At 40.0% G+C, this 25301-nt stretch overlaps 2 protein-coding genes across 5 annotated transcripts in view; one reads left to right on the top strand and one right to left on the bottom strand.

Annotated features, from left to right (window-relative positions):
- ANAPC10 (anaphase promoting complex subunit 10) overlaps positions 1-19956 on the bottom strand; it is a 52875-nt gene extending 32919 nt beyond the window's left edge. For both annotated transcript variants that reach the window (XR_009453030.1, XM_059697929.1), the window contains exons 1-4: positions 19845-19956; positions 18188-18314; positions 15897-15987; positions 2142-2262 (exon numbers count right to left, since the gene is read on the bottom strand). Coding sequence is in view for 1 of the 2 variants with exons in the window: in XM_059697929.1 (XP_059553912.1) it covers positions 2142-2262; positions 15897-15987; positions 18188-18302 (327 nt within the window). In the remaining variant the exon portion in view is untranslated. The remainder of the gene's footprint in view (positions 1-2141; positions 2263-15896; positions 15988-18187; positions 18315-19844) is intronic.
- Positions 19957-20019: 63 nt separating this feature from the next.
- ABCE1 (ATP binding cassette subfamily E member 1) overlaps positions 20020-25301 on the top strand; it is a 32185-nt gene continuing 26903 nt past the window's right edge. Inside the window, exons 1-2 of one of the 3 annotated variants that reach the window (XM_059697926.1) lie at positions 20030-20166; positions 22183-22300. In XM_059697926.1, the coding sequence (XP_059553909.1) occupies positions 22265-22300 (36 nt within the window). In that variant the 5' untranslated portion in view covers positions 20030-20166; positions 22183-22264. Of the gene's footprint in view, positions 20171-22182; positions 22301-25301 lie in introns of all 3 variants that reach the window. The other 2 variants (XM_059697927.1, XM_059697928.1) reach the window with 2 other exon arrangements.

The raw sequence follows: 25301 nt of genomic DNA, 5'->3' as shown, positions 1-25301 counted from the left end.
AATCATGATCTGCTTATATTCCCTTAAAAAACAAAATGCTATGAGATTCTTATTTCTTCAACTTATAAGGGGGAAAAGGTAAACAGAATAAATCACATATAAAGGTGTATAATTAAAAGATGAAGTACCCTTTATATCATGAACTGCAAAGGCAGCACTAATATTTTAAAGCAAAATATAAGAATTATGGTTCCTTAGTGAGAACTGTGGCAGAAAAGCAGTATGTTCATTAAGTTTTTCAGGAAAACAACTTACATTATCACCTGGTAATATTTAGTATTACTGGTCTCATGGGGCTATGTGGTCACTATACAGAAATATAAACACACTTAGAATAAAATTAAGATACTACCTAAAAGAGCCTTTATTCTATATGGCTAATGTTTTAGCACTTAATTGATATAACAGAAACAAAAACTAGATTAAAAGTATTCCACAATGGCCCAAATGTCAAAGTTTCTCCAGTTTACAACAGAATACAAAACATATATTTAACACATAAATATAGAAATCATGTATGAAGATGTACATTTCCAAAATGTATCAAGGAACTTTTGGTAAATATATATATTCTTTAGGAAAACCTAGTACGTACAACTAAGAACTACTTCAGGTCTTGAACTTATCCTGGATATGAGACTAGTACTTAAAGGACAACAGTGACATCTAGCGAACATTTCAAATATATACCACACATATCGAATCAAAACTTTACTAGTATTTCCAGTGCTTCACATATTTCAACCTGCCTGAGCAATTATATGACAAATCTTTCGCTTTAAACCAAAACAAAGCAATTCTGATCCCAAATGATTTCTCAATATGATGACCCATTCATGTGATTAATACAAAGAGAGAGACAGGGTCTTAATATAAACAAGTCAAATAAGAGTCTAGGGGCCAACAAGTTAACTGGAAGTCTTTCAAAAATCACAGGTGCTTCCCAGATCCCCCAGAACCAATGAATTTAAAGCTTTTAATGATTATTTGAGTTCAATTATTTTTCTCACAAGAAACAATGCTAAGGTCCAGAACTTCACAAGTATACAATTCAAAATCATTGAAAATATCTCAAATGTAAATATTTTAAAACTAAAAAAATATCAGGTCACAAAAGCACTGTACTAATAGCTTCAAAAAGTCATACAGAGGAAAAATAAACTACAATATATTCAAACAATGAACTACAATACAACTCAGGAATAAAAAAGAATGAAGTAATGATACGTGCAACAACATGGATGAATCCTGAAAAACTTAGGCTGAATGAAACATAAAAGTTACACCCTGTCTGATTCAACTTATATGACATTCTATCTAGAACAGACAAAATGATCTATAGAATGAATGAATGAATGAATGAATACATATAAACATAAACAAAATCAGAACAGTTACTTCTGAGGGTAAAATGGAAATGGAGATTCAGAAAGGACATGAGGGAATTTTCTGGGGTAATGGAGTTACCCCATCTTAATAGGAGTTAGTGTTACACAGATATATGCATTTGCTAAAACTTACCAAATATTATACTTAAGATTTGAGCAAAATTTATATAAATCTTACCTTAAAAAAATGAACCTAAGCAAATAGTAATAACTCCAGTTATCATATATCATGCTTAAGTATTTGTGATATTTATAGATACCTGAAACTTACTTTGACATTTTGATATATATATAAAAATTAGATGGATTGACAGATTATTATAAGGCAAATATAGCAAAACATTAGCAATTATAGAATCTAGGAGGCGAGCATATTAGAATTCACTATAAAAGTCTTCCCCTTTTCTTTATGTCTGAAAATTTCCATAATAAAGTATTGAGAAAAAATAAAAGTGACCATTAGAATTCAAAAAAATTTTTAAATATTATAAAATATGAAAAAAAATTCTTAAATAGCAACAATTTTATTTTAAATACAGTAGTGGGCAAAAGTAGGTTTACAATTGTGAATAAGTGAAACACAATATTCTTATGTTATTATTTATTATTGTATTATTTTCCATACAAATGACTGTTTCTCTACTTTTGCCCAGCCCTGTATTAACATTTTAATCCCTCTAACTAAATATCAAACATGACTATCCTCTAAAGAGCCTGACTGATACATACATATTTCAAAATTTGAAAACATACCCGAATTTCTTGAAGGTTATGGAAATTATTTCCTACTCTGACTGAGATCTTGCTTGGAGTATAGCTTTCATCAGATTTGTAATCCGCATAAATACATAATGTTTTCACGGTTGTTTTTCTTCTAAAATCAATAAAATAAAAACATGACCTTTATCATATGGAAAGATTATATCCAAAACATCTTATCTTCTTATTTTAACAATCATTGTTTGCTAAAACGAGTATCTAAATCAAAAGTTTCGATGTTCTTTACTTTTAACAATTATGAAAATGAAGAACATGTAAAAATTATAGACACACATTTTACTTAGATACAGACACTGCTTATCTAGAGCAAAGTCAAGAACAAGATGTGAGCAAAGAAGGAACTGTTAAGCCAAAACAGAATCATACAAAAATGATTTGAAAGTGACTATTTTGGTGGCATGGAACTATGGGAGATATTTATATTCTTCTTTATCTATGTTTTTTTTTAATTTTTAACAATAAGCATGTGTTATTTGGGTCCTTAGGAAAAAAATTAGACAATTTTAAACATCAACACACACAAAAAACCACACTAAGAAGTCCATTTAAATGTGCTTTAAAAGTTAAGTTCTGGTATAAACTGGCACTAACTTAACAACAATGAGCTCCTTGAACAGAAGTAGTCTGTGTCAAAAGTCAACCTATAAAAACAGCAGGGGATCTGTAACTCTTAGAGAGGGGACCAAACTTCTGTAGACCAAGCTATTCATCAGAAAGGAATGGGGAAAGTTAAGGACTTTCCCGCAAATAATAAAGACAGATGAAGATGTAAAATGCTAAATACCCAGGAACTGCTGACAGGATAAATACCATTACCAGGTTTTAAAAAGAGGCCAGAGGTATCAAACTGACATCTTTCTGTTTCTGCAGAGCTGGGAGGAGACATGAGAGGAAGCAAAGGAAGAAGGGGAAATTCTGAAGGGCACACAAAAGACTTTCTCCCTGACGAGCCATAAGCAGGCAGTGAAAGGTCTTTCTTAGAAAGATCAAAATCATGAAGATTATTCTTAAGGACTGCTTTAAAAAAAAATGAAAATAGATATAAAGGAAGAATAATTTTATCTCCAAGTTATAAAATCCAGGACAACTTAGGCACTGGAACCTATAAGATAATCAGGGTGATGTTAGAAAGGCAAAGAATAACAATAACATTAATCACTGTAAAAACAACAGCAACAGCAGCAAATAGCAAGTGAATACCCTATCCGGCCCAGAAGTAATGGTTTAAGTGCATTAACTTATGTTCTCCTCAACTTTGTGATATGGGAGCTATTATCACCTTCATTTCACTGATTTAAAAAGACACAATAATACTCAGGTTAATAATATGTTAACGTTGAAAAGCTAGTAGGTGAGCATGGTAGGAGTTCAAATGTGTGTCTGCCTCACTTGATCTTAAACTATCACCTTCCTACTCACAAATTGTACTTACCTTATTCAACAGTCATTGATGACAGTTTATAGTAATATGCAGGTATTTACACTTCTTTAAATTTTATCTACACCATAGGATGTTATCCTAAGGCCCACGTATCTCCAGAAATCATATATGTAATTTATGCTATATACGTTGATTCATTAACTTTGCAAAGGAAATTGTGACCTCATCAAAAGTTTAAAATTATTTCTCTAAAAGGTACCTGTAAAGCCTTTTTAAATTGTTTATAAACTAGAGGCCCGGTGCACGACATTCATGCACTTGGGAGGGTCCCTCAGCCCAGCCCACGCCCTCTCACAGTCCGGGAAACCTCGGGTGATGTCGGACTGACACACTTAGCACTGCTGCAGAGGCAGGAGAGGCTCCCGCCACCGCCTCTGCACTTGCCAGCCATGAGCCCAGCTTCTGGCTGAGCGGCGCTTCCTCTGTGAGAGCGCACTGACCACCAGGGGCAGCTCCTGCATTGAGCGTCTGCCCCCTGGTAGTCAGTGTGCATCATAGCAACCGGTTGTTCCACCATTCGGTCGATTTGCATATTAGCCTCTTATTATATAGGATAGGATTTATCTCATGGTGAATTTAAAATAGCAGTGCATGTGCGAAGGTTAAATGCATAGGTTCTGAGAAATACTATCAGCTACTCAAACTGCTTAAATCATCACTATAATAATAATCACCATAAACTGAATGCTTTAATTACTCCAGGCACCCTGCTAAACTCTTAGGATAAGGTATTATAGGAAAGGAGAAGGCAGAGGGTAACACTTACTCATTTCTGATGACATAAGTAACACTCACAGCCTCTCTCTATTCCCTCACCCACTATTCTCTTTCTGCTGAGAAAGAGCTGCTGGCAGGAAGCAAACATTTAATAGGGACAGGCTCTACCTGGTCTATTACTTTCTTAACTGGATGGGTAAGTCTGTGTAATTCTAGGGTTCAATATTAGGAAAACACTTGACTGCAGATATAAGCCCCTTTCTAACATCAGCTTTGTCAGTTTTATAAGAATGATGTTTTAGTCTCCACCTGCTATAACTCTTGAATAATTTCTCAATTGATTTTGAACCCATGAAATTTCAACAGAAGAGATTAGTGACAAACACTCCTAGTTTCCAACCTAACGGCCCCTTTACCTTTTTTTCTTCATAACATCCAGCTAAAAGGCTTTATTCCCCAGGTTCCCTTAAAACTAGGTATGACCATGAGACTAAGTTATGACCAGTAAGATTTAAACGGAATGACTGAGTGAAATAAAGAAAGTTTAAGAGGAAGACATACCCCCTTTACCTTTCCCACCTACTCCTTCCTACTGCCTGGGATATAGACATGATGCAACTTGGAGGATAGAATCCATGAGCTAAGAATAGTGGAATGGAAAGAGAAGGAATCTGGGTCTACAAGATACTGTGGGCTGCCATACCACTCCTGGACTGCCAGGATCCTCTAATATGAAGAGGTAGAAGAAATAAATTTCCACCTTGTTTAAAACACTGTTATTAAAAGCTCTGTATCCCACTTCTAGGAATACATCCCAAGAAACTAGAAACACCAATCAGAAAGGATATATGCACCTCTATGTTCATAGCAGCACAATTTACCATAGCTAAGATTTGGAAACAGCCTAAGTGCCCATCAACAGATGAGTGGATTAAAAAACTATGGTACATCTACACAATGGAATACTACACTGCTGTAAAAAAGAAGGAATTCTTACCATTTGCAACAGCATGGATGGAACTGGAGAGTATTTTGCTAAGTGAAATAAGCCAGTCAGAGAAAAATAAATATCACATGATCTCACTCATTTGTGGAATATAATGAACAACATAAACTGATGAACAAAAACAGATCCAGAGACAGAGAAGCATCGACCAAACCATCAAACCTCAGAGGGAAGGTAGAGGAGGGTGGGGGTAAAGGGCAGAGATCAATCAAAGGACTTGTATGCATGCATATAAGCCTAACCAATGGACACAGACACCACAGGGATGAAGGCATGAGTGGGGGCAATGGGGGGATAAGGACACATAAATAACACCTTAATCAATAAAGAAAAGAAAAAAAGCTCTGTTACTGCCTGGCTGATGTGGCTCAGTGGTTGAGTGTTGACCTATGAACCGGGAGCTCATGGTTTGATTCTCAATCAGGGCACATGCCTGGGTTGTGGGCTTGATCACCAGTGTAGGACATGCAGGAGAGAGCCAATCAAGGATTCTTTCTAATCACTGTTTCTATCTCTCTTTCCCTCTCGCTTCCTCTCTAAAATATGCATATTTTAATAATGAATGAATAAAAAATAAAAGCTCTGTTACTAGCCTGGCCAGTGTGGCTCAGCAGGGTGAGCATCATTCCCATGAACCAGGAGGTCACGGTTCAATTCCCAGTCAGGGCACATGTCCAGGTTGCAGGCTCAATCCCCAGTAAGGGGTGTGCAGGAGGCAGTTGATTAATGTTTCTATCTCTTTCTCCCTCTCCCCTTTCTCTCTCTCTCTCTCTGAAATCAATAAAAACATATTAAAGAAGAAAAAATAGCTCTGTTACTAGAAGTTCTCATTCCTGTTATGCCCACATTACAGATAAGGAAACTGAAGCTCAGATCAAGTTAAGCTACTAGTCTTCATTTACACATCTAGGAATTTTACAAAGAGCCAGATTTTGTGCTCTATATGACTATACTATATTAAGAGTAACTACAAACTCTTGAGGTTCAAAGTTTAAAACCAAAAACCAAAATAGTTAGAGTGGTGCTAAAACCAAAAATTTGGAGAACTGATGCCCTAGAGTAGGGATCATCAGCAAACTACACACAGGCCAAATGGGGCCTGCCATTTATTTTTATAAATAAACTTATATTGCCCTAACCGGTTTGGCTCAGTGGATAGAGCGTTGGTCTACAGACTGAAGGGTCCCAGGGTAGATTCTGGTCAAGGGCATGTTGGTTGCAGGCACATCCCCAGTAGGGAGTGTGCAGGAGGCAGCTGATGGATGTTTCTCTCATTGATGTTTTGAACTCTCTATCCATCTCCCTTCCTCTCTGTAAAAAATCGATAAAATATATTAAATAAATAAAAAATAAACTTATATTGAAACAAAGCAATACCTACTCCATTACATACTGTCCGCAGCTGCTTTTGCACTACAATGGCCAAGTTGAGCAGCTGGAGGAGCCTAAAATATGGCTTGCAAGGCCTAAAACACTATTGTTACTGTCATAAGCAGCTAGTTAGTACTGATAATGGAAGGAGAGCAAAGGGGAAGCCAGACATTATAAGCATGGTCCTCTGGGCAGCTTCACACTCCCCAAGGTCACTAGTCCATTCTCTGCAAATCATGGTGGAAGGGCTCCAACAAAGGGGGAGATGGGCACATGCACTGTGAAGTTGGTGTGACATAGGGAAAGTGCTTGTCTGTCAGTCTAACCTGGGAAAAAGATAGCTGGCTACAGAGGCAGAGCCATTGCAAGCACGTGAAATCCTGAAGAGTTAATTGGATAAGCTCCCAGTTATAATCCCCAGACAAATAAACTTTCTCTCTCTTATGCTTCTGCTCCCTTGCACTCTCTTGCTCCCTGGCCTGCCCCCATCCATGTACTAACCTGCCATGTGGTCTAAGCAGCCTCACAGCCCATGGCCATGGGGATCTCACACACAATGGACTGCAGCTGGGAAAGCAAGCTAAGTCAGCCGGTTCCTGGACTGGTCTGTGCTTTAATATGGAGCGAAGACTCTGGGCAATGGCCTTAACTCTTGCCCTGCTAAAGAATTTTTTCATGAGAAACGGAGGGAGATGGAGCCTTGGAGGGGAGCTCCCTTAATTTTACATCATCTATAAAGCTTTCCACGATGCCTTACCCTCCCATGGGGGCCTCAGGAAATTCTTGTTCAGGCGTCACCCCAACAACTCCACTTCTACCAGCAACAGGTGGGGAAACAGAGGGCACCCCACTGATAACACTACCTATTTTATTACAACAAGTTTGCTACCCCCACCTTAGAGTAAAGGGTGCTCTAGATTCACTATAAAGAGGCTTAAAAATCAAGCCTCAAAAAGGTCAAATTGATTTTTAACTAACTTAACTGCCTGCCAGAACAAAGTCCAATCCTCTTTAAAAACAAAGAAACAAATAACAAAACAAAACAAAAAAAAACAGCACTCAACAACATCCAATAAAAAATTACCACAAAGAACCAGAAAACTGTGAACCATAATAAGGAAAAATCAGTCAATAAAGGCCAATATAAAAAAAATAAAAGATAATGGAATTAAAAAATAAGGACTTAAAAATACAAATATCTACCTATAGGTGTATAATAAACCACCTCAAAGCTTAGTGCCTTTAAAAAATAGTCATTACTTTCTCTATGAATCTGAATTTGGGCAGGGCTCAGAAGGGAAGGCTCCATAGAGTGTCAGGTGTGGCAACCTGACTTGAGATCTGAAGAACCTGCTTCCAAGATGGCTCATTAATATGGCTGGCAAGCTGATGCTGGTTCTCAGCTGAGGCCATAGGCTTTGGCTCAATTCTTTATGGGCTTCTTCATTTGATGTGGGTTTTCTCACAGCATGGTAGATGGACACCATGGGAGAGAATAGCATAAGAGAGAGAACAAGGAAGAATTTGTATTGCTTTTTATGACCCAACCTCAGAAATAACAGTATCATACATCCATACTCTTAGGCAAGAAATCTGCCAAGACCCAACCAGTTTCAGGGGGAGACACAATGATGCCATCTCTTGATTGGAGAGTAGCAAAGTTGTAGGTGAGCATGTGCAATAGGTAATAATGTTGTGAGCACTCTGAAAAATCCATTCTGCCATAAATCTGTTAAAAAAATTAAAAGAAAACATGAAAATGGGAAGAGATGAAAGATATTTAAAAAACCAAATGGAATTTCTGGATATGAAAAAGAAATCTGAAATAAGAAATTTATTGAATGGGATTAATAGCAGCTTAATCATTGCAGAGACAGTGAATACAATCATATAGCTATAGAAACTCTCCAAAGAGAAGTATAAAAAACAAAAAGTTCTCATCCCTCATTAAAATGAATACAATATCAGTGGTCTATGAGGCAGTATAGAGCAGATTAATATGTAACTGGAGTCTCATACCTATGATAAAGTTTAATTTATAAATAAGGCACAGTAAGGGATTAACAACATCTAATAATAAAATAGAACAATTATAACCAGTCAATGAGATATAATACCAAAGCCACAAGGAACGTAAATAATAAATTGGAGTTTATAAAAATGAAAAACTTTTGTAAAAAGGCAACCCACAGAATGGGATAACACATTTAAAAATCATATTTGATAAGAAATTAATATCCAGAATAAAGAATTCCAAAACTCAACAGTAAGAAAACAAAAAAGCAACTCAAAAATGGGTGAAGAACTTGAATAGACATTTCTCCAAAGAAGATGTCAAATGGCCAAAATTGATAGATATAAAAAATAAATAGACAGAGCCCTGACTGGCTGCTCAGTGGTTAGAGCATCAGCCTACAGAACAAAGGGTCACGGGTTCAATTCCCGGTCAAGGGCACATGCCTCAGTTGCAGGTTTGATCTGGCCCTGGTCAGGGCACATGCGATGTGTCTCTCTCATGTTGATGTTTCTCCCTCTCTCCCCCTCCTCCCTCTCTTCCACTATCTCTAAAAAATAATTGGGGGGAAAATATTCTTGGGTGAGGATTAAAAAATAAATTAACAAATTAACAAATCAACAGAATAAACAGACAGAAAAGTGTAACAGTGGTGATCAGAGGTTGGGTAAAGAAAAGTATAGGGAGTTATGGTTTCAGTCTGGGATAATGAAAAATTCTAGACATGGTAACAGGTGTAAAACAATGAGAATGTACTTATTGCCAATGAACTATATGCTTGAAAGTGATAAATGGTATGTGTATTTTACAATAAAAGAAATCATTAAAATTGACCATCTCAACAGACCAAAGAAGAGAAATCATATGGTCATATAATTAGATACAGAAACAGCATCTGAGAAGATCTAATAGTATTCATTTTTAAAAAAGTGTAAATACACTAAGAGTGGAAGGGAACTTCATCAACCTGCTAACCTAAAGGGTTATATTAGTTTCTGGCTAGTAAGGATAAACAATCCTCAGCAGGAAGCTGAAGGTGTCCACAAAGGCCTCAGAATTGAGGAAGGAGCAAATGATGAATGCATCCTCCTCACCAAGGGAGTTGCAGGTGAATCACCCACAGCACCATTAAGTGACTGGAAGCAGATTCTCTCAACCACAAAAGCATGCATAAGATACAGTTAACTTTAGACACGTAGTCACACACAGGGAGCTCCAATGCTAGATCACCAAGAGAGAATTGGCAATTATGGATTTTCCTTCTCCACTTCCATATCAGCAGGCCTAAAGAGTTCAGAAATTAGTTAAGAATATAGGAGAAGCCCTGGCCAGTGTGTGGCTCAGTTGGGTGAGTGTTGTCCCATGCACTGAAAGGTTGCCGCTTCAATACCCAGTCAGGGCACATACCTAGGTTTCAGATACCATCCCCAGTCGGGATGCAATGGATTGATGTTTCTCTCTCTCTCTCTCTCTCTCTCTCTCTCTCTCTCTCTCTCTCTCTCTCTCTCTTTCCCCTTCTCCCTCTCTCTTGCTCTCTCTCTCAAGTTAATAAAAACATATTTTTAAAAAAGAATATGGGAGTAGCTAAATAAGTGAGGTGGGGAAAGAGAAGCAAACTACTGCTTTCTTATTCCATTTACAACAGACTCAACCTTAGGTAGAAAAGAAACCTTACAAGAAACTAAAGCAAGTCTGAAGCTTTCACTTCACCTAGGGCTGAATGTTTTCATTTTAAATCTATCTTTTGCTATTTGAAATGAACAGAGAACTGTATATGTGTATATGTTACCCAAAATGTCATACCTGCTCCTTATTGAGTTCTCACCCAGGCCAAGGAAAGAACTTGCCCCTGATTTAAAGCAGCAATGGGATCTAAAAGAAAATGCTACTTTGTATTTGTGCACTACACATCCACCTTGACACATCATTAATACAAACTATTTCTAAAATCTCACTCAACTAGCTGAGAAACTACTACAAGAAATAAGAGTTGCTTATTTTCTCTGTAAAGGGGAGAATAGCTAAGGAGTTAAATATTTTGTTTTATCTTAACAAAATATAAAGTCCAAACTGAACTTCTTTCAAGCTTACATGTAACACTTTGTTTCAATACAGAAAGTCCTTTCTTTACTGCATAATCTATATGTATATATAAAAGCCTAAACAACCAAACGACTGCTCGACCAGTAACTATGATGCGCACTGACCACCAGGGAGCAGATGCTCAACGTAGGAGCTTCCCTCTGGTGGTCAATGCGCTCCCACAGTGGGAGCACTGCTCAGGTGACCAATGGGCGCCACACGCTGGGCTCATGGCTGGTAAGCGCAGCTGTGGCGCCAGAGCCTCTCCCATGGACACTCCCCCTGGGCATCCCTCCCTCATCCAGACCAGGACCGGGATCTGGACTGGCATCAGGACTCATTGGGCGCGAGCCAACGGCCGCTTCTCAGTCATGGGTGTGCTGATATCGCCCTAGGACAGGCCCACAGAGACTGCAGCGGAGCGGCAGCGAGCCTACAGAGCTGTGGTGGGCAGCAGGCCAGCAGGGCTAGGATGAGTGGGAGCAGCGCAGTGCCCGGGCTCGGGCTCCTCCCGGGCCGCCTGCTGCTTCAGCACTACTACATCCCTGGGGGGATTTAAGACTGCCGGTTTTGGCCGATCCCAGCAGGCCAGGCCAATGGACCCCACCGGGGCACAGATAACCTGGCCTCTAGTCCTATATAATAAAAGCCTAGGTGGCGTCACGCCTTTGCGCGACACCATCACAAGATGGCTGCGCACACAGCGGAGGCAGGGCCCGGTGGCCACTCTGCGCCATCGGACCTGGAGGTCCCACGGCTCTGCATGGTGCGGAGGAGGCCAGTCCCAGCCTCTCCGCTGTCTCGCATGGAGGAGGCGGGTCATGACAGGGGAGGGCAGTTGTGGGCAATCAGGCCAGCAGGGGAGGGCAGTTGGGGGCAATGGGGCCTGCAGAGGAGGGCAGCTGGGGGCGATCAGGCCAGCAGGGGAGGGCAGTTAGGGGTGATCGGGCCGGCAGGGGAGGGCAGTTGGAGGCGATCATGCTGGCAGGGGAGCAGTTAGGCGTCAATCAGGCTGGCAGGGGAGCAGTTAGGGGGCGATCAGTTTGGCAGGCAGAAGTGACAAGGGGCAATCAGGCAGGCGAGCGGTTAGGAGCGAGCAGACCTGGATTGTGAGAGGGATGTCCGACTGCCGGTTTAGGCCTGATCCTTGTGGATAAACCGGCAGTCGGACGTTCCCCAAGGGGTCCCAGATTGGAGAGGGTGCAGGCTGGATTGAGGGACACACACCCCCTTGCATGAATTTCATGCACCGGGCCTCTAGTATATTAATAAAAAACATATAGAAAATCAAATAGAAGAAAGTAGAACACTGAGCTTACATAATGGAAATATAAAAGTTGGCTCCCTAAGAGGTAAAAATTTACCTAATCCTAAATTACACCACATGTTTTATATTTAGTCATACTCTTTGACCACCAATTTCTAATATTTCCTTTCATTTGTTTCCATTCAGAGTCAGTATGTAGCTAACTAGTAAGGTCCAATAATATCTGGTTTAGGTTAATGATTTCTAACATAATCACAACTGTCTTAAGTTATTCAGCTTAGTACCTATTATTTTTTAAATGGCATCAGCTCTTTGATTTTTTTCCATTTGCTCTACTTTTTAAAAATAAGGGGAAAATGCAATAAACTATTCAGTCATTGCACAAATGTTTTTTACAAAGATGTCTAAGTGCTAAAACTGCAGTGTGATGATATAATGGGTCCCAGTGTTCATCTGTTAACTAATATTTTTTAAGAACCTAAAACTTTAAAAATTTATAAAATAAAAAAGTTATGGACAGTCTAAAATTTGGGGAGGAGGGAAAATTAATTAGTATGATTTGGTTTAAACATGTGTTGGTGTGTATATGATTCTATTAAATTTATAAAGTACTTTTTGTTCAAAGTATCCTAATATATATAAAAAACCAGGTGCCGTCACGACCGGACGGATGACCAAACAGCAGGCTAGGGAGCTGAGGGAGTGGGAGCTGTGGACCCCTGGCCGCCCGGAGCCTCGCGGGGCGGGGACTGTCAGCGTGGAGCCTCGCGGGGCGGGGGCTGTTAGCGTGGAGCTTTGCGGGGCAGCAGAGAAGTGTCACGGGGCTTGGGCGGCTGAGGCCAAGGAGCCTCACAGGGCGGGGGCTGTTAGCGTGAAGCTTCGCGGGGCAGCAGAGGAGTGTCACGGGGCTTGGGCGGCTGAGGCCAAGGAGCCTCACAGGGCAGGGGCCACGGAGATGGAGGAGCGAGGCTGGGTGGCGGACATGGCCCTGATTGCAGCTAGGCCTAGGGATCCTAACCACGCACGATTTAATCGTGCGCCAGGCCTCTAGTTTTAAATAACAATGGCACTTATGGCAATCAATATTCTCATTCAAGTAGATTCTAGGAAATACTGACCTTTTCATTTATTTATTTTTTATTTATCTAAAGTGTTAATCTATCAACCTTTCTCTTTAAAACAAAGTAAGCCAACAGAACTTTTCATTCTTTTTCTTAATATTCTTCTGTTCTTCATCATTTTAATAAAGTATTTTTATTATTATTTATTCAATACATTAGCCTTCTGTATAAAACTGTATTTTCGGAGAAAACCCTGCTATCTATATATGTAAAAGGCTAATATGCTAAGTGTCCGACCATCTGACTGGTCACTATGACACACACTGGTCACCAGGAGGCAGACACTCAACGCAGGAGCTGCCCTGATGCACACTGGCCATTTACAGAGAAACAGCACTGAGGACCGGGCGCCGACAAAGCAACACTCAAGTGGAATACAGGCCCTGCCACCACCCCCGAGTGACAGCCCATCCAATCACAGCTGACACTGCCGAGACCCCACGGTGCAAAACGCGGCCCACAGCCCAGCCCGGAAAAGGTGGCTGTAGGCACTGGGTAATGACATCACATAGCAATGCCTAGCTTCCTCTCCCTAGCGACAGGCCATTTAACAAAGCAACACTCAGCTCCCTCCAAGTGGGACACAGGCCCCATCACTACCCTGAAGCGACACCCCACCAAACAGCAGCCGACGCTGCCAAGACCCCACGGCTCAAAATGTGGCCCACAGCCCAGCCCAGCCCAGAAACAGTCGCTGCAGGCACCAGGTAATGACGTCACGTAGCAATGCCCAGCTACCTCTACCTAGTGACTATCCTCCTTGGAGTTTCTTCAACCCAGGAACATGACTTGCTTTATACCCAGGTGCAAACATTTCAAACTTTAACCAAATGTCTGTGAAGCATTTTCACATGCCTCATCTCATTTGATCCTCACAGAAGTCCTGGAGTAGGTAGATAGGAGACTTGGTAGAATCTTATTTTCTTTTCATTAGCCGGAAAATGGAGATTTAGAAAGTTTAGAAACTTGACCCCACCTAAAAGAAGTAAGAAATGGTGGAACTTGAAGATGACTTCAGGTTTTCTCACTGCACAGAATACAGTCAAACACTGCTACAGTTAAATATTTCACCTTTGTTCTCCCTGTGTGATCTACAATAATAATCACTTCGTGTTGATATTTACTGCTGTGTTGCTGACAATTACTTAAAAGAGAAGCTGGGGTGCTTCACTGGGCTGGAAAGAGTTTAGCTAAATCAGAAAGCAGGTCTAATTAAGCAAGTTTAAAAATAGATAGATAGATAGATAGATAGATAAACGTGTGTTTCGATCTGTCATTGTCGACTATGAATTTGGTTGACACTTACAGAGAAAGGGTGAATGGCGACATTAAAATATTTCTTCTAATTAATTTCCTTTCAATGTGCACAAATTCGTGCACCAGGCCACTAGTTCTAACAATTAAATTAGGATACTCATGATACAACTTTTAAGCAACAGCCTTTGATGTCACAAAGAAACAATTTACCCTAGGCCAGCCGTGGGCAAACTACGGCCCATGGGCCAGATCCCACCCGTTTGAAATGAATAAAACTAAAAAAAAAAAAAAAAAAAAAAAAAAAAAAAAAAAAAAAAGACCGTACCCTTTTATGTAATGATGTTTACTTTGAATTTATATTAGTTCACACAAACACTCCATCCATGCTTTTGTTCCGGCCCTTCAGTCCAGTTTAAGAACCCATTGTGGCCTTCGAGTCAAAAAGTTTGCCCACCCCTGCCCTAGGCTATACTGTATAATAGTTAAAAGTGCAGGCTCTCTGGTCAAAGTATTTATGTTCAAATAGCAATCCTTTCACTTACTTGTTGTGTGACGTTGGGCAAGCTACTTAATTTATACATCTCTGAAACTACAAAATAAGGGTTAAAAATAGCTGTAAAGGTTAAATAAAATGAATGGGTAAGTGGGGAAGACATTTACCAAAGTATTTGGTATGTTAAGTTTTTTAAAAAATTTATTAACTGCTGTTTTTATTCCTGGGTATACATATTTAATACTCTAAGACAGGAGTTGGCACATCATGCTATAATAGAATAACTGAGTAGTTATAACAGAGGCCAGATAATCCACAAGGCCTAAAATATTTACTATCTGGCTTTTCCATAAGAAATTGGCTAATCCGTAATGTAGGAAGATAAAAACAAACTAAAAACAGATGGCATACTAGTAAATGGTGCAAGATAACAAAGTTAATGATTTTCATCTAAATCAGTAAATTCAAAGCAATTGACAAACATATATATATATATATGGCCGGTTTCCTTTTCCACAAAAAAGCATTTCAAAACTAAAAATGTCCTTACTGGTTCTAAGTTAAAATATTTTTTTCCAAATGGAAGTCACTCCAGGTGTACTTAATGCCATGCATTTAGTTATTGTATTGGGTCACAAGCAAAGCATATTTTTCTGAAATAAATCATATTGAAAAGTATATCTGAAAAATATTTATGAAATAGGAACTGTGTATCATAAAGAATTCATAAAGGATATGATGGAGTAAACTTTAAACACATCCTAGTTAGCAGAAAAAGGAAAAGGGGGGGTGAGAGAGGTAGAAGAGGATAAATGGTGACGGAAGGAGACGATTTTGTGTGGTGAACACAATGCAATATACAGATGCTGTATTACAGAACTGTATACTTGAAACCTATGTAATTTTATTAACCAACATCACTGCAATAAATTCAAGAAAAAAATTTTTTAATGTATTACCTGAATTGAATGTTCACTAAATGAGGTTGGGAGCCATCTGATTGCCAATAAGTTTCTAGATTGTCATCTCGTAATTGATCCACTCCAAATCCTAAAAACACCACAAGTGACAATAAATTCTCATGCTAAAGAAAGAGCTGTATATTTAAAATATAAAATAAGCATATATATATACACATATAAATATACACTGAGTGGCCAGGTTATTATGACCACCCCATCAGTAGTACTTATTGGGCCACCTTTTGCCTTCAATACTGTGGCAATTCTTCTTGGCATTGACTCCCAAGATGTTGAAAGGTGATGCAAGGAATCTGACACCATGCCTGATGAATAGCACTGTCCAGTTCTGTGAGATTTGATGGTTGTGGAACTAGCTGCCTGATGGCTCTTTTAACTTCGTCCCACAGATGCTCAAGTGGATTGAGATCTGGTGATTGTGGGGGCCACCTAAGCAAGGTAAAGTCTCCCTTATATTCTTGAAAGCACTTCTGCACAATACGAGCACCGTGGCATGGTGCATTTTCTTGGAAGAAGCCATCTCCACTGGGATACGCCATCAACATGATAGGATGAACCTGATCAGCAACGATACTTAGGTATGTTGTGCTATTCAGACGTTGTTCCACATGAATTAAAGGGCCCAAATCATGCCAGGAAAACATGCCCCAAACCATAACACTGCCCCCACCAGCTTGAAGGGTTGTACTCATGCATGAGGGGTGCATGCTTTCATGCTGTTTCCGCCAAATTCTCACTCTGCCATCTGCATGATGCAACTGGAAACGTGATTCATTGGACCACATGACTTTTTTTCAAGGCTCGACTGTCCAATCCTTGTGTTTCTATGTGAATTGGAGACGTTTTATCTTGGTAACTGCAGACAGCAAAGCTGTTCGAACAGGCCTTCAGCTGTTTTGCTGATACTCGCGCTCCATGGCTCTGAGCGCCAACCATCATCCCACATTCAAAGGCTGTTAAATCGCATTGTTTACCCATCTCTTCAGAAAAAAATAACTTCTACTGTCGTGGTAAACAACCTGCTTCCCTATTTATAATGGTCTGGCTCTCTAGCAACTTCAGCGCGAAATTATAGCTAATTTGCCTACAAACGTCAGGTGGTCATAATAATCTGGGCCACTTAGTATATATATATATGTGTGTGTGTCTGTATACACATATATAACTATACATATATGTGTACATATATATATCTGTCCAGAAAGTTTGATAAACAGGATGGTTTAAATCAAGCATGTCAAACTCGCGCCCCACAACGAATATTTTTGCGGTATGTAAGAAACATTTTAATAAAAATTTCCTAACTTAATTTTTACAATATCCTGTTATACATAATTATTAACAATGAACTACAACGTTCGCTAATGACTGATTACTATAATCGTGTTGCATTCATTTCCCTTATGTGCCTTACACGTAGGCGCACTATTTCTCTCCACTAATACTAGCAGCGAATATTTTAGCAGCCAATTGCCATGTCATTAGTCTTGGACTGACTTGTTTGGTGTGAGCAACCGGAAATATTTCGCTTTTGGAGAACAAGAAAAATAGGTTTATTTGCATTACGCTTATTAATTGGTGCAGTTATTCAGTGTCTGATAAGTTAATGTTCACGAAAATATTAATTTTTATTAAAATGTTCTATTATGTTATGTTAATGGTTACTCATTTATTTCAGCCCTTTGTATTCAGCATGTCTCTATCAAAATAAACCTATATTTCTATGAAAATTGCAGCTTTTGTTTTTTTGCGGCCCACATAAACAAACCTTGTTTATTTGGCCCGTGTTAGCCTTTGAGTTAGACATGCTTGGTTTAAATGCTTCCAAAAAACAAGTTATATAAAAAAGAGAGAGCGAGACAGGTATACACCATCTTATTTGCAACGACAAAAAAGAAAATGGTAAAACAGTATCCACAAATTTTTGAGAGAAAAAGACTGACACTCAAGATTTCTATCTCAACCAAGAGTAAAATAAAGTTACTTTGGGATATGTAATCACTCAAAAAATGTTATCACCCACTTATCCCAAATAACTTAATCACAGCAGAGATAGGGGAGGATAAAGAAGAGACTTTATGACATATGCAGTTAAAGTCAAGTGGATAGTAGTAAAGCAATTGTGAAGAGATATATAACAGATGGAAACTCAAATTATTTTAGAATTAAGATGAAGTATATAAACAAAAATGATATTAAAGTCAGTCCAGAATCCAAGAAAACTGTACTAGTGAGTAGTTATTGCGAACAGCTTTTTTGTTTTGTTTTACCTGGTTTGCAAGATGAGAGTGACCAAACAGCTTGTGACCCAATTTCCCGTACTGTGCCAGTCCTTTCCAACTGCTTAGGGTCAGCACCAGGAGGGGTCTTGTTTGGTGTGGTCATTTTTAAAATATTCTATGTAGAAAAAAAGAATATCCACATTATACCAGGACCTGAATTTTTTTTCAAAAGGTAAAAATAAACATTTAATAGCAAAATGGATCACTAATAGACCCTTGATAATAATCATCTTATTCTCAAATGCAGTTAACATAAATCAACCACTGTAATTTTTATAATCTTGGGAATTCAGCTTGTAAAATATTTTATGTGTCAAGCAGCAGAGTACAGTGGGCAAAGGGGCACAGGATTACCGTTTTAGCTTCAGCCCCTTCTTTAACTAGCCTAGACATTGGGCAGGTCTGGACTTTATTTCCTCTCCTGTCAAAGAGGTTGACTTGATCTATAATTCCACAGCTTTATTATAGTGCTATTCCTCTATGAGTAACATTTCTTAATTCAAATGCCATTTTTTTCCCTTAGAAAACTCAGATAGAAATACTCTTATTCCCGAAATATGTGAATATGGGTCTCCATTTTAAATAATCCATTAAGTGATGCAGAGAAAAATCACATTTTCCCACTAGTTGTCAAAAGCATCATTTAGACGGTATGTGCTCTTACCATAGAAGATAAAGTCAGAAAAACGGCTTCAAGGTCTGTGTAACTGGCCGATTCTAAATCAAAAGTTTACTTAATCTTTCACATCTGTTGCTAATCTTGTTACATCTATGCCAATGTGGGAAAACAAAACTTCTTGCAGAGTGAACAGTATAAAAAACTGCCTCAGAAATTCGAAGTTACAGCTACTGAACATCGTTACACATGCTATTATAAACCTGGATCAATAGTTCCATATACTATCTCCTTGATACCTCCTATTTGATCTCAGTTGTTCCCTAATCCCCACACCAGCACTTAGATATTCACTAAATAGCACTGGACTGTAAAATTCGTAGAGGTCTAAAACTTAAATGCTCAATTAGCAATTTACTGAATGAATAAATGAATATATATATATATATATATATATATATATATATATATATATATATATATTCAATATACAAGTACTTGCCATGTGCAAGTTAAGTAAGGTCTAAGGTGAGACAATTAAACCTCTGACCATTATTACAAGCTGAATAACGTTGAAAAAAAAGAATATCCACATTATACCAGGACCTGAGTTGTTTTTTTTTCACAAGCTGAATTACAAGCTGTGTTCAAAATTGTCAAATTTGTAAAAAGAAAAGAAAGGCCCATTTCTCTACTAGAGAGGAATTCAACTGGCGGACTTGGTACTGGACGCCACCAAGTGGATAAAACACGGAGTTCAGGTAAGACTGGGTTCCTGGCCATACGGTCCAGAAGGAGCCGAGTCGCAAGGAGGAACGTCAGCGTCTGCACCAGACTCTTCGGGTCCTGCTGGACGCCTGTGCTGAACGGAAGGGCTAACACGGGCCATGGCTAAGCTCCATTCCTGACCCACCGGCCTGGAAATTGGGCGCGGAAAACAAAACAAAACAAAAAGACTGAGGTTGGGGAAGAGAACGCATGTGCTTGCGGGAGAACCTTCTCCACGTCGGGAAAAGCTCAGGCACTTACAGCTTGCAGACCGAGTACGCTGCAGCTCGGGTTTCTAGGATGCCCTGCAGCAGAGCCGCACCACTCCCACTGAGCTCCTCCGGGCAGCCCGGCTTCCCAGTGACGTCCAATTGGCGTCGCATCGCAACGACGTCACGCCTCTCCGTCGCGCCCGGCGCTCGCCGTCGCGTGCGCGCCCTACGTCCCCGAGGCGTGCGCGAGGCGCGGCTGGGCACCGCCATTTTGGCCGGACGCCGTAGGAACACGTTGTGGACCTGAGAAGTGACAGCCAGCGCCGATTTGGCCTCTGCGCTCCCCTCCGCCAGGGGGTCGCTCTCTCCAGGTAGGTAAGTAGCCCCGGGGCGTTCGGCCATTGGCCGCCCTCCGCCGCGAGGTAAAGACTCTAGAACCTCTGATTAGGCCTCAGGTGGCGGCGACGGGGACCGCGGCGGCGCGTGGCAGCCGGCGAGGGCGCGGCGCGTCGGGCTCCGCTTCCAGCTGATCTGGGTCTCGGCCGCTGTTGCCCGCCAGCCCCGCCGGAGGCTGCGAGAATAGACCCATCTCGATGCCGTCTCAACGATAACGTTGGAAAAAAAGAATGTCCACATTATACCAGGACCTGACAGCCCCCGCCGCTGCCATCCCCCCGTACCCCGCTTCTGCCCGGAGCTGAGCCCCCTAGAGAGGCAGGCTCCTTCCGAATATACAGCACCCCGAGCACCCCCTCTTCCCCGGGCACAGGAAAACGGGTGTATTTTCACTCGTGCGTGTCTGGTCTGGGGGAGTCGTGGCCTTTTCTTCCCCCGTTTGGTGATCGTGGCATGAGTCGTGGCATCTCCGTCCATAGTCATTGCTGCGGTGAGGTTGAGTAGCCCTCGTCCACTCCCAGCCTTGGCAGGAACGATGGCCGGACGTCGCCCTGCTTTTCTCGTCGAACAGCTTGTACCCGGCTTTTCACTGGGGTGATCCCAGCTAATCTCCCAGTTTAGCGCCTTCAGCTTTTTTTTAGGGGGGGGGGGGGTGCGCGTTTATAGCATTCGGCGCTTTCTCTCTTAGTGACTATTCCCTCTGCCCCTGAATCAGACCCCTGAGACCAGGGGTGGTGTCTTCACTCAAAGTGCCTTTATTTTTGTTTTGTTTTGTTTTTCCCTTCAGGGGTTCGTCCATTGCAGTCAGCACGGTCAGAGCCCTTCCACGTCCCATACAGGACATTGGCCCATGTTCGCGGTGTATGGCTAAGGAGAGGACTGTCAGGACAGGGTTTTATTTTCCTTGTAGCCTCTCGCACAGGACTGCTCACCAGGCATGAACGGCAGCGGCGTGGGGTTGCAGCCCTCAGTCCGTGGGTCCCCTGGCCTGGGAATAGTCATCCTGTCCCAGCTCCCGGACAATAATGCGTTGGCTGTATTAACCACGGGCTCTGAACCTCTGTTTGAACCAAAAGGGTTTCTTTTATTTTTAGTTAAAAACCTTGTTCTCCCTATTTAAGAAAAAAAATAATAATTCATTTAGGAAGATCATTTCATTGTTGTGGGGGGAAAAGAAAGCAATATTAATTTAGTGTCTCTTCTAAATGCCTTCAATTTTATGACCCTGAAATCAGTTGTGTACCACTCCCAACTTAGATGTTTTATAAGACTAATAATCTACAGTAATCATAGGTTAGACTATATCGTGTGATGTGAAGCATCGCTTAACAGTGATCTTCAGATGCTTATACACGGTATTATAGTAATTTTGGTCGTAGACTGCAGATGCTTTTCATGTATGCCGCACTTCCCTTGTGCCTCCCAGCTGGGAGAAGGACAGTGACAGTCATTGTTTGAGTACCTATTTTGAACAGTTTTTCAGATCTGAAATATCTTCAGACCTCTTATCACTTTATTATATACTAGAGCACCAGTGCAAGAGATTTGTGCACTGGGGGGAGGGTGCGAGGGGCAGGGGCCCCTCAGCCCAGCCTGCACCCTCTCAGTGTGGGATCCCTTGCTCCTCAGCCCCCTGCAGTGGCTTCTGGCTGAGCCAGCCCTCCCCCTGTGGGAGTGCACTGACGGGTTAGGGGGGGTGGGGGGGGTTGCGGCAGCTCCTGTGTTAAGTGGCTGCCCCCTCATGGTCAGTGTGCGTCATAGCGACCTGTCATCCCGCTGTTCAGTTGATTTGCATATTAGCCTTTTATTATATAGAATAGGATGGTTTGAAATAATTAGGTGAAACATTTTAGTAGTTTGGCAGATATAAAGTTTCATTTAAGTAATTTCATGATAAAAGATTTATCCCCTAGAGAATTTATTACACTCATTCACCAGGTGATTTGTATGGTGTCCAGTTTTACTTTAATAGCTAACTAAAAAATCTTCAGTTTTCAGGGAGCTGTCACTTCCAGGATGATAGCTTTTTGGAACAATTCAAAAGTCATTTAATTTCTTCCTCTTCTAATCTTTATGAGACCTGAACCAGTTTTTAAAGGTTTTAAAGAGGTAAAATGAACCTATTAATTAACATAACTTAGTGTATTACATAAATATTTAGTGTCCATTTTGGTGATTTTTTTTTTCTTTCAATATATACTTTAGTGGATAACCATCACTGTGAAATATTGATAACTTGAAAGGTTTCTGAAGTTGTTATAACTATAGGAAAATTATTTACTATATTTAAACTTATTTCTTCATTCACATGCTTCAGCTCCTACTATGTGCTAGACACTGGTCTAGCCACTGAGATAAACAATTGGACAAAAATCCCTGCCCTCATGATAGAGTACATTCTACTTGGAGAAGGAAAAATACTGTCTGTGTGTGTAGAGAGAGAATATGTAAATACATACATATGTATGTATACATACATATACACACAATAAATGTGTATACAGGGTGGGGCAAAAGCAGGTTTACAGTTGTGAGTATGCAAAACAATTTATTCTTGTATTATTTATTAATTTCTGTATTATTTTCCATATGAACCACTATAAACTTTTGCCCCACTCTGTATACACCACATATAGTATATACATATATGTTGAATACATATAAACTTGCTATATAATAGGAAGAACTAAGAAAAAATAAAATAGGGAAGAGGGACAAAAAGGCAGTTGGGTGTATTTTTTGATGGTATGGCTAGAGAAGGAAAACTCACTGACAAATAAACATTAAAGACTTGAAGGAGTGAGCCATGTAACTCACTATGGAGAATAGCATTACAGGCAGAGAGAAGAGAAAATGCCAAGAACATGTCTGGTATATACTAGGACTTAACAGCAAGAAACCAACATGACAGGCAAAATGAATAGCTAGACTAATTGGAGATGAGCTCAGAATGTTAACAGAGGCTGGTCAGTGCTTCGTTGGTTATTTTAAGGACTTTGGCTTTTATTCAGAGCGAGTAGGGAAGCCATTGCAAGATTTCAAATAGAGGTGTGACATGAATTGGCTTACACATTAAGAGGATCATTCTGGCTCCTGTATAGAGAATGAACTGTTTCAGGGCTTGGAAAAGAAGGAGGTAAGAGTAGAACCAAAGAGATCTCTTGGAAAGCTATTAAGAGTAATGAATGGCATGATAAGCTATTTTGATGGAATGATAGTCACTAAAGCTTGGAATGGATTCCAGAAAAAATGGAAATTTGAAACAGTTGATTATAGGCAACTCTTTTAAGTAGTCTTGCTACAAGAATATAAAGCAATGAGAGATGTGGGGTCAGATAATAGAGTGTTTGAATGCTGATGGAATAAGCCAGTGGGAAGAATAACTAATGATGTGAAAGACAGGAGGAAGACTGGGATATTCTTAGTGGATGTCTTTTAGTGTGCAAATGGACTTAGCTCTGGAAATCGGTATAGTGATTGCTGGTTGGCACAAGGGTTCACTTGAAATGACACTAGTCAGCATGGCTTTGTGTTTTCTCTGTCCATTTTCAGCTGTATGTGTGCAGGTGAAAAGTTGCTTTTAACCAGGATTATAGTTGAGTAGAAATGGTTGACAATGGAAGTTTTGCTGGGTACTGAGGGAAATGAAGCTATGAAGGGTTGAGAAAAAGTGGAAATGTGGTAGAGTCAAGAGATAGTGATAGTAGGTCTGAGAAATGGGGGAATTCAAAGGTTTGGATTGTTGTGTATGAGAAGGGTGAGCTGAACAGATAAGAGTGGTGGTTGGTGAATGAGGTATTTGTAATGGAGACTATGGAGGGATTGCAGTTATTGGTAAAGGCGAGGTCAAGGGTTTGACCAAAAGAATGAGTGGCTGAGGGAGGGTGGAAAACCGGATCATTGGAGGAGAGGGGTTAATGAACTGAGGCTGTTAATAGGTGATTCATCTATGAACATATTGAACCAAGAATTAGGAGTTGTAAAAGAGGGTGAAAGTTAGCCAACGTCTGAAATCCTCAAAGAGTGGGAGCAAGTGATCTGATGGTCAGTAAATGACAAAAGTTGAATGATCTGAAATGCAAACACTGAAACTTCTAATGAGAAGGGGGAAATAATAATAGTCTGGGAGGAGCACTGAGGAGCAAAATTTCTTATCCTCCTCCAAGTATAATGATATTGAGATGTGTGAGAAATACTCAGAGATCTACAAGGGGAGCCAGTCTGTCAAAAAGAAAAAGAGGATTGAGGATCACAGTCATAAAAAAAACCCAATAGAATGTTTTTGTCAGTAAGTACTCTTGGCCTCAGGTTCTTTCATTACATATTGGAAAACTGGTGTATTAAGGCACTTTGGGAACTTGTTTACTTGAAATCACGAGTCTAAGAAAATTAAGGTCAATTTAAGTCTATCACTAGCCCAGTATTATAAAAGATTTTTAAATTCACTTTGACCTTAGCTACATAATCAGTGGCACTGTTAAATATCCAGACTTACAAAAGCTTTAAAAGTGAGTACAGTCTATACTTAGTTACTTTGTTTCCTTTTCTTTTCAGTGCTGTTAGCATAAAATTCATCTTGTCCATATTGCAAATTCCCAGATAAATGCAATTTTTACTTTTTCTACCAACACAATGGTCAGAATCTTAGAAATTGCTGTTTTCATCAATAGAGTCATTATAGTGAGATGGATAGTTTTATTCATGTACTACTACATGAAGTAATGCTTAGTTTGAGAGAGGGAGTAAACATCTTTCGCATGTGTATTATATCATGTTTTTCCATCTGCTCTTTTTCAGTTTTCCTGGCTGTTACTATTTTTCTCATAAGAGCTCTAAATTTGGTTTGCTTGGTTAATTTTCTCTCTCCCCCTACCCCCTTGAGATTGGATTAAATGTATAAATTCGGGGAAGGTTGAAATCTCTGGTGTTACTATTCTCTATGATAAAATATCATTCTGTTTGTTGAGTCTTATGTTTTTCAATGATATTTTAAAAGTTGCCTCACATTTGTATGTGTCTTATTAAGTTGATTCCTAGATCATTTCTTTTTTGTGTGATGATGGAAAATGGTGTTTTTTCACTAATTCTAGATAATCATATCAGAATATAG

Source organism: Myotis daubentonii, chromosome 5 (genome assembly GCF_963259705.1).
Source record: "Myotis daubentonii chromosome 5, mMyoDau2.1, whole genome shotgun sequence".
Taxonomy (NCBI): Eukaryota; Metazoa; Chordata; class Mammalia; order Chiroptera; family Vespertilionidae; genus Myotis; species Myotis daubentonii.
This window is presented reverse-complemented; position numbering and strand designations above follow the sequence as displayed.